Source organism: Blennius ocellaris, assembly GCF_963422515.1.
Source record: "Blennius ocellaris genome assembly, chromosome: 21".
In the NCBI taxonomy this organism is placed as follows: domain Eukaryota; kingdom Metazoa; phylum Chordata; class Actinopteri; order Blenniiformes; family Blenniidae; genus Blennius; species Blennius ocellaris.
The window spans coordinates 8,152,257-8,168,088 of NC_137670.1; the positions used below are offsets into that span (position 1 = coordinate 8,152,257).

The window sequence follows — 15,832 nt, forward strand, 5'->3', positions numbered from 1 at the left end:
GCTTATGCGGCAGACATGGCGAGCGGTAAAAAGAGTGCTCTTCTCTCCTCTTTGGCGGATTATGGAGACGATTCGGAGCCCGACTCGGACCCCGAACCAGAAGATTCCGGTACGTGAGAGTAATGTGGAACCACTCTGTTGCGTGTTAGGTATAAAACCGTTGTTAGCTGCTGTTTGTAAGCTCAGAACCGGAACTTCATGTGGGAGCTAGCGTTAGCATGTCGCTCACCTAGCAAAACTTGTAACATAACTGAATATGTGAGTATCGCTTCACAGTTGATTAAATGACCCGACTTTAAGTTGAAAAACAAGGTGTACTTGGGTCCGCCTGCTTTAAAATGGTACAATTTTCCATAATGTAGCAGTTTGTGCTTTCAGTGATAAACAAAAGTTATTGTTCAATGAGATAACCAGTGAATAAATAGAGAACATTCATTTCAGGTTTCTCTGGCGACAGAGGACTTATAAGGGAGAAAGGATTAAAAAAAATAACGTTTTTTTTCAATGTTCCTCTGATTGTTTGATTGCATTATTATTATTATTTTTATCAGAGCCATTAAAATGTTAATTCCATCAGAAAACATGCTTCAATATTGATATCCAATCCTGGCTAACAGACAAATTGCAGTTATTGGTAACGCGTCTAATACTTGTTCCATCTTTGAATCCTTTCCATCACCCTCAGGAAGTCACGTAGGAGGCCTCGTTTACAGCTACGGTGACGATGACCTCAACCGAACAGAAGGCATCGAGGACAAAGTATCAGCAGATGAAGACAGCAGAGACAGCAACTCGGTTAGTATTTGGTAAAGTCCCAGACTTTCCCCACAGTCACTGGTTGAATGGCTGGTTGTGTCTGCAGCTCCTTCATATTGAAGTGTAGTTTGTATTAGTGAGTTGTAATTAATACATTATGTACAATTATTACGTGATCAAAACCGCTACCAGTTGAAGTGGACGGTTATTTCACGAGTATCGCATCTGTCATTGGACATTTTTCCCTTTGGGCCCTCAGAGACTGAGCTGAGCTTACTGGCGGTTCTTAATCTTGTACCCTCAATTGACCCTGAATAAGAAATGTCATGTTGACAAGCTCAAGACTGACAAAGCTGCATTGTTTGACAAAGTCCAAGTTTATTCCCTTCCTCACTGCCCCACCCTCTCTCTCTGGAACACAAGTTGTTGTGTTACATTACTAATATTATCTCAGAGACGACAACAGGTGCTGTGTAACTTGCAGAAAAATCTTCACTTTTCCTTTAGTGTCGCAGTTTTTTTTTTTTGCATAACCTTCAGCATGATACACTTTGTCTTAGTTTCTCAAATTTCAAAAGACAAAGGCATCATCAACTGAATATATGCAAGGAAAAAAATGTGTCCCATTAAAGAGCATTACATTATAATTTGAGACAAAATGATTGCTTAATAAAGTAATAATAATCGGCATTGTACTCTCAGTATTCATAGTTTTTTTTTCTCATCTTCAGTTCAACGTTATTTATATATCCCCGTACACGACACAGTCGACGCAAAGCAATGTCCTTTTGTGATACTCAGCTTTTTTAAACATTTACATTGCACCACAATGTAGCTGACTGTGAAACTCTGAAAAGATCGTCCCACAGTAATGTCAACTGTCATAAATATTTGATTCAGTGATGGAAGGTGTTGTGTCAACACAGACTTAGCTGCTCGTTTCACCCGGCCTTCCGCCAAATTGCATTTCGTATCTTACTCTGGCCCCAGTCCAGTTTGTCAGATTTTTTACCCTGAACACAATGCTGCACTCTGCGTCATTTATTCAGCCCAGGATTGATGGACAAAGTCACCCGAAGTGGTGTAAATATTGGGGGGGAAATTCAAACTCTGCAAGTCACTTCCAAGGCTTTGAGTTGTGGGTTGTACAGTGGGGTTTTATTGTTTTAAATTCTAGATGTGAAAACCCAACAAACTAGCAAACTGTTCAGTTCTGGGTCTGTCATGTTATAACCGTATTCTTTCTGAAATAGTGTTGCTGAAAAAAGGCAGTGTGTTATGTTTAATGTTTACACCTACAGCGCCGTCCTGTGGGCCACATGAGATCTTCTGGGTGGGCCAGTTTTGGGCTCATTTCTGGCCATCAAATCAACTGTTTTGATAGCATTGTCTCAAGAAGAGGAAACAATCCAACAATAACAAAAAAAAAAAAGGACAACATGATAATTTTAAGGGTCAAATTGCATAACTTTGATTCTAGCAGGAAGAGAAAATGTACTAGTGGGTTATACAAGTCCAGAGCACCAACAGTGTTGATGTTATGTTTTGGTTTCACGCCGGGTGTATTTTTTCCATCACTCTTTGTACGCAAACAACAAAGTTAAAACCAAATTTCTAAAGAGATGAATAATTCATTGACTCTGAATGACTTTCAGCTTGAATTTCACATCCAAACGCATAAAAACGTTCTTTTCTTTTCCCATTATAGACCGCCGGTTGGTTCCCCGCCCTGTTTTGGACCCCCTTGACCTTTTTCCCCAGTGTTAACCCTCTGCGTTTTTGTTTTTGTAGGAGATGGACGAATCTGACGAGGGGAGGGACGCAGATGATGTCGAGGTATTTGAACACCCACTTGCCGTGTGGGATGGGTTAGATGTAGACGAACGTCACCTGGCGTCTGATTCACTGTGTTTTTGTCACTAACCTGATCCTAAAGATCCGTCTGCCCCCCCCCATACTTGTTATGGAGGGTAACGCTCACTAGATGGGGCTGTCGGTCTGCTTATGTCTGCTGAATGTTTTGATAAGTGAAGAGAGAAGCTGCTATGGAGGTGAAAGTTGCCAAGTGGATTCTTGTTGGGTTGCTTGACTGATTCTTGTCAAGCCTCTTCTGGAGTGAAACGCTCGATCAGAGACGTTGTTTTTTTTTTATATCACGCTGCTTTGGCTGCACTGTACTAACCCCACCCTGTGTGCGAATGTGTGTTTGCACCGGACACCATGCCAGCTTCCTGTCTCGCTGTTTTGTGCAGGTCACCGAGGTGAGAGTGACTCACAAATCTAACAAGGAGAAGCAATCAGTCTGAGCATATCTACCCCGTCTGACTGCTTTACAGCCTGTCTTGAATCAATACTAATCTGAAAAGCTATTGCTTCGGCAAGCCTAATATCTTCTAATATGATAATTGTAGATGTGTGTCATTATGGGATTTGTTGTCAAAACATGTCTGTATCCGTGGAGAACACTTTGTGTTTTAGCAAAAGTCTGGACCCACATTACAAGAGTTGTGTTTTCAAAATATCAGTTTATTTCAACTCTTTTTTTATTATTAAACGACTTTAAAGGATGATCTCGTACTCCAGTCTTCTTCAAACATCCAACAGTCCCACGTTGCAGATAAGAGGAAATCTGTTCATTCAATAAAGGTTGAAGCTCTTCCCTCTTGGGCTGCTAGGTGGCGGTGTTGTCATCGCTCTTTAACAATTTCTTCCAGAGAAGAAGTTGGTCTGTCGGCAAGTGGAGCCAAGCCTGTGCCCCGTAGTTTTCGAACACCTATTTGGGAAGCAAACGATTTAATCGGCCAGAATTTTGCACTTCCTCTAAATCTTGAAAGGCTAACCCTTTTTCACAAACGATGCATTGGATCGGAATTGAATGCAACTTCTTGCAAATATAGTTTCTATGTTCCTTGCGCTCTGGATTTGAGTGAAGTCTGTGTCGAAGTGCTGCTGTCGACTTGTGCGTGTTCACATTCATCAGTTGACAGAACAAATTTGCTATCTATTGCTCTGTCCTTTCCCCGCGTTGAATTTGTTCTTACCGACGGTTATCTTATCTCCCCGCCGTGAATGGCGACCCCGTGTTGGTGTTTTGTCACAGTTTCATTACTGCAGATAAGAGTTTCACAATACAAAGCTCGGGTTTCATTTCGGCAGGCTTTTGAAACGCCGCTGGAGTTGGAGATGAAGTTGGATACTTTTGCAAAGCTTGGTAACAAATTATACCGCAACCCCTTGTGAAGTCTTGAATTCAGTATCGATGGCACTTTTCTTTGTAGCTGGACAGCAGTACGTCCTAGAAGTGGAATTGTTTAACTTCTATTGACATATTGTCTGTAGAGTTCAGGAGATTTCAGGAATTTGAAACCCTGATTAGTACGAGTTGAAAATGTCCCTCATTTGGGCCAAATGGCTCTATTATTATAATGACAGACAAAAGAAAGACCTTTGTATTATTACTCCTCATAGTAAGCCGTTTGTAGGCTTAATGGGTTTTTCCTGGGTGAAAATAAGGCAAAGCAGTTACCCAGAGCACCTATATTCCCATCAACAATGAATCGAACCGGATAGTCCTAATTTCCATAAAGTACACAGTCTTTATGGATTTTCTGAAAAAGCCATTTTAAAGGAAATTTAACAGCATCATAGTGAGGGTGCAGATTTTATCCATCCAGAATATAGAACAGTCTTTTCTAAACTTTGTCCTGAATCCTTCCACCCTGCAAGTTGAAAACAAGAGAATGTTTATACAGGAGAACCTATTGTGGCCACAGAAATTGCAGGAAGTCTTTAAGAATGCACACAGTCCTCATCTTCACACTTTTGTTTTCGAACATGTTTCACTTTGGTTATTTCCTTTTATTATATTTAGTTGTTCTAAAAAAAAACCCAAAACATTAAAAGCAGAACATGCGAAAAGAGAAGTAGTCGAGTCAATCAAAAACACTTAATTTCATTCAATAGGAAGGAAATGTGAGCACAAGTGCCATTTCAGTTCAGTCTCGTCTGAAGAGAGTTCAAATTTATTGTGGTTATTTGTTAAGTTTTCAAAAAGTTGACTTTTGAGTTTTCCCGTACAGTGTTGGGTGAACGGACGCCCAAAATACAATGAAAGTTTTCTGTTTCAACATGAAAACGTCGTCGAAACGAGGCTTCAGTGTCCCGGGCACTGTAGACCTGTGTTGTAGGACGAGTGGAGATATTTATTCAGGTGAAGATCCTCGCAAAAGATAAAATATCAGCAGAGCTCAGGTGCTGACTCAAGCTGTTCTTAATGTCAAGGTTGCTTCAATAGATGGCCATTTGCCACTTAAAGAGGCCTCCCAACACTATATGAACCACACATTGTGTCTCCTGGTGACGCTGTCGTGGAGAAAACAATAAAATCCTGTCTGTACCTGCCTCCGTTGATCGATGGGAGTAGGTAATATATTCTTGTTGATTAGATTTCAGCAGTACCTCCCGAGGGCTCTGATTTTAAAGTGGCTATATTTGTATAGTGCTTCTTTGACCGGTGCTCGTTTTGTGAGGAGGAGCCAACATCAAGCTGATTAAATGACAGTTGATTAGAAACTTAAACGTCTACATTTCACGGTATGTTCAGGGTCGAGCTATTGCCGGCGAGCTCTGTTGTACCGCTGCATCTCCCCCTCACTCCCCCCCCTCCGGCGCCTGATTTTTGGCCGAGTCCAGGGCAGGTCTTTGATGTGCCTGTGCAGTTGCTAGGTGACGCCGTGACTCCGGTGAATAACGGCTCTGTTGTTACGTGCTGAACCTGTGTTATGCCCACAACTCTGGCACGCCAGGCGGCATATTTCAGAGGCCACACAAGATTCCTCCTCCCGTCCGTTCGAGCCGAGGCCTCCAATGGAACCCGAGCGAGATTTACCCTTCTTGCTTTCCCTTTACTACTTTTGAAACTCTCCCTATGTGCACGTCATCTCGTCGCGTCGCCGTCCGTGATCCGTAGGCAAGAACGGAAGGCGCTTTACGCACCACAGAGGTTTTTTCTGACAAAAACACGTTTGTGTGAATCTCGGCATGACTATATAAACTCACCCCGAACTAACTTTAACCAGGCATGGTTTAAATTTTCATTTGTGTGTGATGATTGAATCTTATTGGTTTGAATCTCTAAACCGTGTGTCTCTGTTTTTCCCTTCTCCTTCCCCCCCTTTCCCTTCTTTTTTCTTTTCTTTATCAGATCCCAGAGGCAGAGAGAAAAGACCCCAATGAACTTGTCGGTGAGTACATACATATACACACTTATCTGCTGTGAGGTTAAACAAAGTACCCACTGTTTTTTTGTAATATTAATGTTATTTACAGGGTCCTGCTTTTTTTATATCCAAGACTATGGGTGTGTTTACCAGCGTGTGGTCTTACTGTAATGATTTGGGCCAATTAGCAATTAGGATATCTGGTCTTGAGACAAAGACCAATCTCGAGTACTAAAACAACAGAAGTACCTTTAAAAAAAATCGTATCTACCAAAACGGCTCACGGCGAGGATTTGTCCTTAATTCCCAAGAAACGGCAATAAACAGATCTGAGTCGTGTCAGCAGGGCGTCGCCGCGGTAAAATGGTGAATCACTAACTAGTCCTCGTCGAGTTGAAAAGGCTCGGCTGACAGATGGTTGTGGCGTTAACAGCAGCTAGTGACTAATGAGCGACCTGCAGGTAGGCAGGATGTGAGTGGTACTGGGAGTGGCCGTGTTCACTTTATAGCGCCGGATGTGGATGGTGGCTGCGGTGTTGCAATGAGAAGGAATGATGATTAAACCCGTTAAAAAGTGTTTAAATTTATCATCGATAAAATATTTAATTTTGAACTCGTCACAATCTAAGTATTGGATTAAAATGTTCACGTCCCTGCAGCGAGTGTGTCATAAAGGTGTGATTACATGACACGTAGTTTAACAATGCTACGGTATTAAACAGGCAGAAAACTGTGAAAAGTGACCTGAAATGTCGGCCAAAAGAAGTATAAAGATTCTATAAAGTATAGCGAGTTGTGTGCGAAAAACTAACCGATTACAGTGAATTTCAATAGTTAATTAGCTTTTTATTAATGTATTTCACTGACAGGTTAGCAGCTTTCCTTAGAGACTGGTGATTTATTGAGTCCTCCGCCCAGCTCGCAAGTGTTTGGAACAATTTGTTCGTACATTAGGATTTTTGTTTGGGTGTTGCAATGTAGAGCTATTTAAAACAAACAAAAAAATGTCCTTCAGGTCTTAATCCCAACTTCAAGGATCTTAAGTTTTGTTTCCAAGGTTGAATTGTGTTCAACATTCAATCTGTGTTTCAACAGTCGGCACACAATCCCTGCAAATCCCAGAAAGGCATTTGCTGTGAGCAGCGCAGTTCATAATAGTAGTATCATGTTATGCTTCAGTGTGTCATTTAGGATTTATTTTAGATTAGAAACGCCTCCTGTTTAATTTAGTTTTTTGTCCCTTTTTTGTGCAAATGTTTGGTAACACTTTAATAAGTAGTTTTCAGTTTGGTTTTTACTCTTAAGTGACAAATGTATTGGAATTGAACTGATTTCACACACATTTTACAATTTGAGATTAATTAAAGATCTTAAATAAAGCAAGCGCAAATGTGGAAGTTATTAAATCTTATTTTACAAAGCTTGATTAGTCCGTATTACACTTTCTACATAAAATATCTTGCCCCCCCCCCCCAATAAATCTTGCGTGCTTCCCAAAAATATACAAATCAAAAGTGTATAATAACGCGTCGTCTTAAGTGAGTGCTCTCTGGTGCCCCCTAATGGAGGCCTCTGTCTGCACAGCTCTGAAGCTTCCATCCTTTAAAAAAAAAAAAAAAAATCATTTTTAGCCTTGGTTTCCATGAGAGCGCGGCAGTGTCGGAGCGTGACTCACATCCCCCGGCAGCGGACCCCCCTGACATTCCCCAGCGTCGCCTGTCAGTAAATGTCACACCGCCGTCTGGCAGAAATCCTCCCATCAGCAGCGGGCTGAAGACGGCTCTTTGTCCACTGGCTGAAGGGCCGCACATTGTCCCGGGAGGACCCTCGGGGTGCGGACTGTGACTGCTTGTCTGTTTTTTTTTTTGGGAGAAACAGCTGGTAATTAAGACCAAGAGTAGAATCTCTCCTCTGTCTCGTCCGCTGTGTGAAAACACCCCTTGCATATTTACTTCGATTTGATTTTATCCCCCCCCTCCCCCACTTCCAGCGAGCTCTTCTGAGAGTTTATTTTGGTGTTTATAGGTGGAGGGTTTGTCCAATCTGAAGCCGCCTCGAGCAGATTAGCAAGGGTTTAAGTTTTAAACCTCCCGTTGCAGCGACGCTTGTGTGAAGTGTGTGTGTGTGTGTGTGTGTGTGTGTGATCATGTCTGCATCTGTGAGAGTTTGATGAATACCAGGCTGCCACCTAATGCCTCTGAGTCATCCGACTTGCCTTGTCAGGTTTTCTTATTGTTGGAGGCTGCAGTATTTTCTGCCGTTTTACAACATGGGGGAGGTGGGGGGGATACACAGGGCCGTTGACGTTCATGTACATACCCAAACAGGCAACGCCCTGCCCCTCCTTACCCGCTTGGAGGCTTTGAGGAGTTACGAAGTCTTATCGGCTTGAACGCCGCAGATATACAAAGCCGCCACAAGTCAGCCGTGCCCACACCTGGATCTGTGGTCGCACATGGCTACAGACCGTGGAGGAAACGAGAAAGCTTCTGAAGAAAAGAGCGAGTGGTGTACGACATTGTCCCACACACACACACACACACACACACCCGGCCCCGGCAACAATGTTTACATGTTTGCAGCCACTCAACCTGAACTCACACAAAAACAATTCACACTGCCCTGTGTGGTTACAAAATTTCACAGCCGATTCCAAAACAGTAGGGTTCCCCCCCCTCTTTCTCTATTTTGTTTAACCTGTTAAGACCCAATCACATTAGAGAATAAACTCACAATAGGACAGGTTTTCTCCACGCGATAAAGTCACAGTGTGATTTTCACACACAAATGGCGTGTGAAACATTGAATGTGTAATGAATTCAGTGTTGAATGTAAGCGAGCCTTTATGAGCCATTTACACCAAAACCATTCGGTTTCAGTAACGTCATATGTTCAATTTAACATATTTAACCTTCAGAACCAAAATGCTACAACTAATACTTTTAAATGTAGTTTTCTTGTCTCTACTACAGGCCATTGATGAAACCTTAAAATTGTAATTAATTGGGTATTTTTCTGTATAAAACAATGATTGTTACACTTCAAAATAAAAAAAAGGTATTCTCTCTACACGCTTGTTTTTCTTTGAAAAAACTTAAAAACAGAAAGGAGGTATATTCAGTTAGAAAGGCTCCACGGTGTTAATTGGCCTGCAGTTTGGGGCCATCGGCTCTTCTGTGACATTTCTTAGCTTGTGTGTCTCGTTTGCTCATCGAAAAGATGCTTGTCATTTAGCGCAGTCCAAGAAAAGTATCTGAGAGGGCGGTGGAATTTTTTTTCCTGCGCTGTTTTTGTAAGAGTGAAAGGTTCTCCAGAAAACCACCTTCTGGTGTTCGCTCAAGTTTTTACACGTCGGTGGCTCTTCGATCGTCGGGCGCGAGCTCCCGTGTTTTCAGGCTGCGGATTTCATTCCGTGTGATTGACAGCCGCCGTAAACACCGTCTGACGGATGGTAAGGAGGAGTGACACTGAAGAATGTCGGGCCTGCAGACTGAGAAAGGCGGAGGGGGGGGCGGCAAGTCAAGTTAGGAGAGTGAGGGGGGGGGGGGGGGGAGTCGAGAGCCAGGCCTAATGGGAAGAGAAGAGGAGCCGCCCTTCTCCGTACAAGCCCCGACAACAGCCACTCCCTGCTGGGATGTGTGCTCCTCATACCACACCGCTGTAACACAAGGGCCAACGTGATCTATAGGACGCTCAAGGAGTCGCGCTCAAAAAATGTACACCGTAGCTCTGTCATGCCTGCTCGCCACATTCCACCACCTCCCGCCCTCCACATCCACCACCGCTCCGTTCCGCCATTTGTATAGACGCGGCTACGTGAGAGCTTCGCCTCTGCCCCGCGTGTAAAGACATGCAAGTCACCCAGGCGAAAACATACGCGCTCTCACGCCGCCGTCTCCCTCCGCAGCTCTGTTCTCGGAGAAGGTGCGGAACATGTCGCCAGACGAGATCCGGATCCCCCCCGAGCCCCCCGGACGCTGCTCCAGCCAACTGCAGGTACCCGCCGCCACTGTCCACCCAAGCACACACACCGAACACACACCGCTGAGGCCTCGGGTTTAACCACACCCCGGCACTTTTTTTATAAACCCGCCGCTGAAGTGCAGCGCGTCGGGTGGATGCAGGCTGAACCGCCACACACAAACCGACTCAAGCTCTGTTTATACAAAATAACGTTTTCAAGGTGAAAATGGCAAAAAAATAAAATAAAAACCCTTTGTTGTGTTTATTGGGTGTCTCGTTTTACATGATAACAATTCCCGGAGCCACCGAAAGCGCAAAGCTTTTAAAAACGACTCCCGGCGTGGAACTTTTTTAAAATGCCCCGACTCCGTCTCCATGGCAACGGGTGACAGCACAACTTTTTGAAAACCCTCTGACCCCCCCCCCCAGCGATTTGTTTACGCGGGTTGGTTGTTTGTTTCAAGTGCTTCGCTGGTGTTTTGTTACTTTTTCGTTCGGCGCCGTGGGGGAGCGTGGCGAGGGGCGTGTTGCGCCCTGTGTCCTGGCGGTTCACCAGCACAAAACGTTACACAACAACCGCTGAGTCATGACAACTGCTGATTTCCATACGGTGGAATAACAGCTGTCAGAGTCAATTTCATTGTATACATTTTTAAAATTACAGCCCCGCCTCTTTTCCCACAATGTTTTGGGATTCTGTTAATAGCTTTTTTTTTTTATTACCCGACCTATAAAATCAAACTTGAGGTGATTTCAGATCTTTCTCAGATGAAACCAGGTATTTTTCTGCAGATCCTTTCTTGTTTTTACTTCTCTGCAGTCAGATCTGAGCGTCTCAAGGTCGGGCTGCGGATTGCAAAACAAAACCGATACATTCCTGCTCCGGTGAAACGAAATCCAGTCAAGCCTCTTCCAATACACGCAGTCCTGCCTCACGGTGACCCTGGGGGCAGGGATATGCAGGCTGCTCTGGTGAAAGTGAATCATTAGGCGATGGCTGGGGGAGTGTAATGGGTTGGGGGGGGGGGGGTGGTTGGGGGGGGGGGGGGGGGGGGGGGGGAGTGGCAGCCCAGAGGCCATGCTGCCGAGCTCCAGGTTTTTAAGTGATCTGTGTGTCCTGACCTGCCTGGAGCTCCTCCTCCAGACGCAGCAAAGGAGGAGTTGATCCCGACCCTGTGCTGCTTTAATTACAGAGGCGAGTCCCACAGTTTTATGCACCCCCCCCAGGGATTTATTTCCAACCTCGGAGGGGGCGTTTGAAACGGCTAAATGAGGTCTTTTTTCGAGCGCGGCAGCGATGATTGTTATATGGGTGAGGCAGCCGTCAGTTCTCACACATAACAAGAGTGTAAAGTATTTGTTTTTCTCACTCATGGACGCAGGAGGCTGATGAAAAATGAAAAACCTCAGAGAAACAGGTTGTGATTACCCCAACTGGTTCAACATGATTACAAAAAATAAAAGAAATGCAATTGTTTACTCGCTGAAGCATCCAGTAAGATGATGAGACCGGTGTCAAATTCCATACGCCTGATGCCACATAGTTGGCTCATTTCAGTTGAAACAGGCGATTTAAAAGCTGGTCTACCACACGGACGTGTAATATTTGATATTATTGAGGCTGATGTCAAATGACATGTTCTCTATGCTGCATGCCACCAGGATTAGGACTAAACTCAGGTTATGTGTGGGCAGTGCTGGTGTCAAATTACAATTATTATCAAATTATTTGAGGCTCCCTCCAACGAGAGCACAATTTAAAAAGGCTGCAAATTATGATGATGCTGGTGTTCAATTACAAGTTCTTGATGTTCCACATCATCAAGCTCATTGCACTTGAAAGAAAGGCTTCATAGATGTTTGACTTTTTTTCTTATACGGTCATGAGCTCAAGGCAGAGTCGCTGTTAAAACAATAACGCTGATGTCAAATTACAAGCACTCGAAGTTGCTGTGTCAGCGCCGGCTCCCTGCGGCCGAGTCGAACCCGGCTGTCAAATATTTCTCCGGGTGAATCAGAAACCCGTCCTACAATGGTCCCATTCACAATCTCTTCAGCAGAACCCACGTTAGCCGTATATATAAATAGCCTCCGTGCGGCACGGCGACGTCGGCGCCGCGCTGCAACACGGTGTGGGAATGACCTCCTCCTCCTTCCCTCTATTTGTCCTGTAACAGGAGAAGATCCAGAAGCTGTACGAGAGGAAGCTCCATGGAGATTTCGACACAAACAGCCACATCCAGCAGAAGAAGGAATTCAGGAACCCGAGGTACGTCGCATAAACACCAAACCACCACATTGGACCCTGTTGATGCGACAACAGCTGTAGTTTGCAGGCCAGGCCACTAGTTGGTGCACTTTGTAATATGAACAGCACATAATGTAAACATTTGAGATCCAGTAACTTTCTGTCATGTTACATGTTAAATATTAGTAAATGTACACTTTGTTGGAGAAGAGCTGCTAAATTTAAGTGGTTAAGCAGCACAAAAAAAAGCTCCATTTTCAACATTCTAGTTGTATTTAGGGTGTTTGTTTACACGACATTCGTGTTCGTAGTCATTGAAAATGCAACTTTTTGAAAATGGCTCCCAAGGTGGAATTTTTTTTTGTTGAAAATGCTGTGACTCGGTCTCCATGGAAACGCAGGAAAGAGCAACATTTCTGAAATGCTGCAGCAATTACATCACTTTCGACAGCTTCTGAAACTGAAGCTAAAATACGACAAAATGCTGCCTTTTGACTCGAAGCATTGTCGTGTAGAACGTGTCCGTTTGTGCCCCCCCCGATGAGACGTCTCATTCAACTGGTCTTTGTTTTCTTTCAGCATTTACGAGAAGCTGATCCAGTTCTGCAGCATCGACGAACTGGGAACCAACTACCCCAAAGACATGTTCGACCCCCACGGCTGGTCGGAGGACTCGTACTACGAGGCTCTCGGTGAGCACTTTCTCCTTTTTTTTTTTTGTGTTTCCGCCTCAGGCTTGATGGTTTGTTTGGTGTTTTTTTTTCTTGCAGCAAAGGCACAGAAAGTGGAAATGGACAAACTGGAAAAGGCCAAGAAGGAGCGCACCAAGGTGAGGCATCGGGGGAGGGGGGGGGGGGGGATTTTGTCACTGTCTCCACCTGCTGCACCTCATTTCTGCTTTACGTCCTTCATCTATGCCCGGGTTCAGGCTCCTCGGGTTTTAGATTCTTGATCAGACGGGAACAATGGCTGTCACATGTGCTCGTAGCTTCAAGAGCCGCAGCGTCACGGCTCTTGGGAGGCTTGAACGAACACGCTCCGGATCTCATGTTCACCGCGCCGAGACGTGGTATGCAGGCGCATAAACAAGACGCGTCGAATTTAGTAAATCGCCAGATTTCGCAGTTTCCCCCCGAAGCGTTCCTGAAAGGAGGCTTCTCAGATGTTCCGACATGACAAATGTTGGTATTTCAGCTCAATGCATGGCGTCTTTCCTCCACATTGTGCAATCCTCCACATTCTCCCGAGCGGTAGCTTCACGCTGTCGTTTCCCCGTTTGTTTGCACCTCTCAGATCGAGTTTGTGACCGGGACCAAGAAGGGCACCAACGCCTCCAGTACAGCCGCCTCCACCACCAGCAGCAGCACCAGCACCACCACCACCGCCACAGGTGAACCGTCACTCTCACAGTTAGCGACCTTTTTAAACCGTATTTAGTGAATATCAGGACCTAAAATAAGCCTGCATATAGGTTTTAATCAAATATCTCCCCATTGAGGCAAAAGAGGGATAATTTATTAATGCATCCATGATTTTGAGCTACGAAGTTAATAACTGATCTCTTAGGAAAAGCATTACTTCGTCCATGATTAATGCAAAAAAAACCTTTTTACTTTAAAAAAAGGCTTCACAAGGGAAATTTTACATCGACGTTTTGTATTTTACATTTTGAATCAACATTATTGATGTCAATTCTGCAAAATTGTACATCCCCACCATTAAACTGTGATCTCATCTGATCTTTGTCAAATTTAGTGCGAATTTGCACTAAATTCCACAACGAAATTTTACATGTCACTGCAATTTTTGGAGAAAATTTGCTTCAAGTCAAAGCAACACTTGTGTAAAATGTGCACCGAGTTCATTGATTCTCTGGCATTAAACAATCATTGATGCAGGTGAACAAAGTGATAAAGACAAAAAAGTTACAAATACTTGATCTCTAGCATAGTTTGGTCGCTCACTGATAAATATTGACTATTAATGTATATAAATCTCACAAAACATCTATTGTCTGTAGCAGAGGCCCAGAAGAGGAAGAGCAAGTGGGACTCTGCCATCCCGGTGACGCTGGCCCAGCCCACCCTCATCACCACCACCGCCACGCTGCCCGCCGTGGTCTCCGTGACGACGACGGCCAGCGGCACCAAGACCACGGTGATCTCGGCGGTGGGAACCATCCTGAAGAAGGCCAAGCAGTGACGAAGAGGACGGACGCCCGGGCAGTTTTTAAACAACCGTCATCCTCCGGATGCGCCCACCGCTTCACTTGGACTCGCATAAAGACTGAACGTCCGTCTGCCTCTAGTCAGAAAACAATCTGCCAGTTTCTAACGACAGAAACAGATTATTTTTCTACGGTTCGTCCCGGAGCAGTATTTTCCAGTTTCCTGTAGCCATGATGCGTTTTGGCTCCACATGTGCGTTCTCTTTTTCAGCCTTCTTTTTGTCTTCTGTGGCATCGTGAACAACTCTGAGGTAAATTAAAATTTTTTTTTTTTTTTACTACATGTGTACATATGTGTTGATGATACAGTAAATAAATGGATTGGATGTTGCCTTTTTAATCGTGGTTTTTTTTTTTTTTTCTTCTTCTTTTAAATTATATTATCTAAATGTTTACTCTTGCCACCATCGTACGTGATGAGATTTGGCCGAACAGGATGAGAAAAAGACGACTTGACATTTTTCAATCAGAAGAACTGCAAGACAATCGACTGCATGTGCGTTCCAGGTGGAGGCGACTTTTACTTTACTGCACAATTCACGTCGTCAAAGAGCATCTGGAGGTCGTTCGTCTGGTTTGGAAAATGAGAAGCTATTTTTTGGGGGGGGGGGCGAGATGCATATTTCTTTCCCAACCTTTCACTTTGCTCGACATTAAGGCTCAGTGAAGCAGTTCAGCTAAACATTAGAAATGTGTAAAAACAACCTCCCTGCATGTTGGTTGTTTTAGTTGAACTCCGAATTCCCAGGTTGATTGATGCATTTAAAGAATTTGACTTTTCATATAGTTCACTGGATTAAATGGTAAAATCACATTTCTTCGGGATTCGGTTAGTTTTATTCATGATAAGAGAACATTCTTGGTGAAATTTGGGTCATTTGTGAGATAAATCATATTTGAAACGAGCAGTAATGTCATGACACCAGTGCAGTACCTGAACCTCAATCCAGATTTTCTTTGCATCTCGGCATGGTACTGCTGCAAAATACTTGTTTTACTTCAAAGTGCTGAAGAACGATCGTGGAGATACAAAAAGGTTCATAAATCATGTTGCAAAATGATCACAGGAAATGTTGAAAATAATCAAAAAGATACAAAATGATCATGAAATATGTTGCGAAATATAAAAGATCATTTAAACGTTACATAAAAAGATATAGAATGATTTGAAAACTTTACCAAATCTTAAGGCAAGATCCTAAAAAATGTTGCAAAACAATAAAGATACACAAAAATCATTTATACATTGCAAAGCTAAGATATAAAATAATCCTAAAATATTTTACAAAATCACCACAAAATGTTTTTGTATTTTTTTACATTACATGAAATTATATCAATTCTTGAATATTCCTGGCAAAGTGACTACGAATTACGACAATGTTACAAAACCCCTAAAAGAACATGCGGTTTACTATA

The 15,832-nt window shown here is 43.6% G+C and overlaps 1 protein-coding gene across 2 annotated transcripts; it reads left to right on the forward strand.

The window, feature by feature from the left end:
- sap30bp (SAP30 binding protein) lies at window positions 1-14,741 on the forward strand. Of its 2 annotated transcripts, none has more exons than XM_080516700.1 (10): window positions 1-109; window positions 686-795; window positions 2,548-2,592; window positions 5,960-5,999; window positions 9,883-9,971; window positions 12,116-12,207; window positions 12,766-12,878; window positions 12,957-13,015; window positions 13,480-13,576; window positions 14,207-14,741. In XM_080516700.1, the coding sequence occupies exons 1-10, from the start codon at window positions 16-18 to the stop codon at window positions 14,386-14,388; spliced, it is 921 nt and encodes a 306-aa protein (XP_080372826.1). In that variant the 5' UTR covers window positions 1-15; the 3' UTR covers window positions 14,389-14,741. The 2 variants fall into 2 exon arrangements, with proteins under 2 accessions (XP_080372826.1, XP_080372827.1); XM_080516701.1 differs by having other exon boundaries at window positions 14,210-14,741.
- Window positions 14,742-15,832: the final 1,091 nt, after the last annotated feature.

What these genes read in the sequence shown, in the direction of transcription:
- sap30bp (XM_080516700.1), top strand. Translation starts at nt 16, where the DNA reads ATGGCGAGCGGTAAAAAGAGTGCTCTTCTCTCCTCTTTGGCGGATTAT. An exon ending in AGACCCCAATGAACTTGTCG is followed by an intron (nt 6,000 to 9,882) that starts GTGAGTACATAC and finishes CTCCCTCCGCAG; the next exon opens with CTCTGTTCTCGGAGAAGGTG. An exon ending in CTCGTACTACGAGGCTCTCG is followed by an intron (nt 12,879 to 12,956) that starts GTGAGCACTTTC and finishes TTTTTCTTGCAG; the next exon opens with CAAAGGCACAGAAAGTGGAA.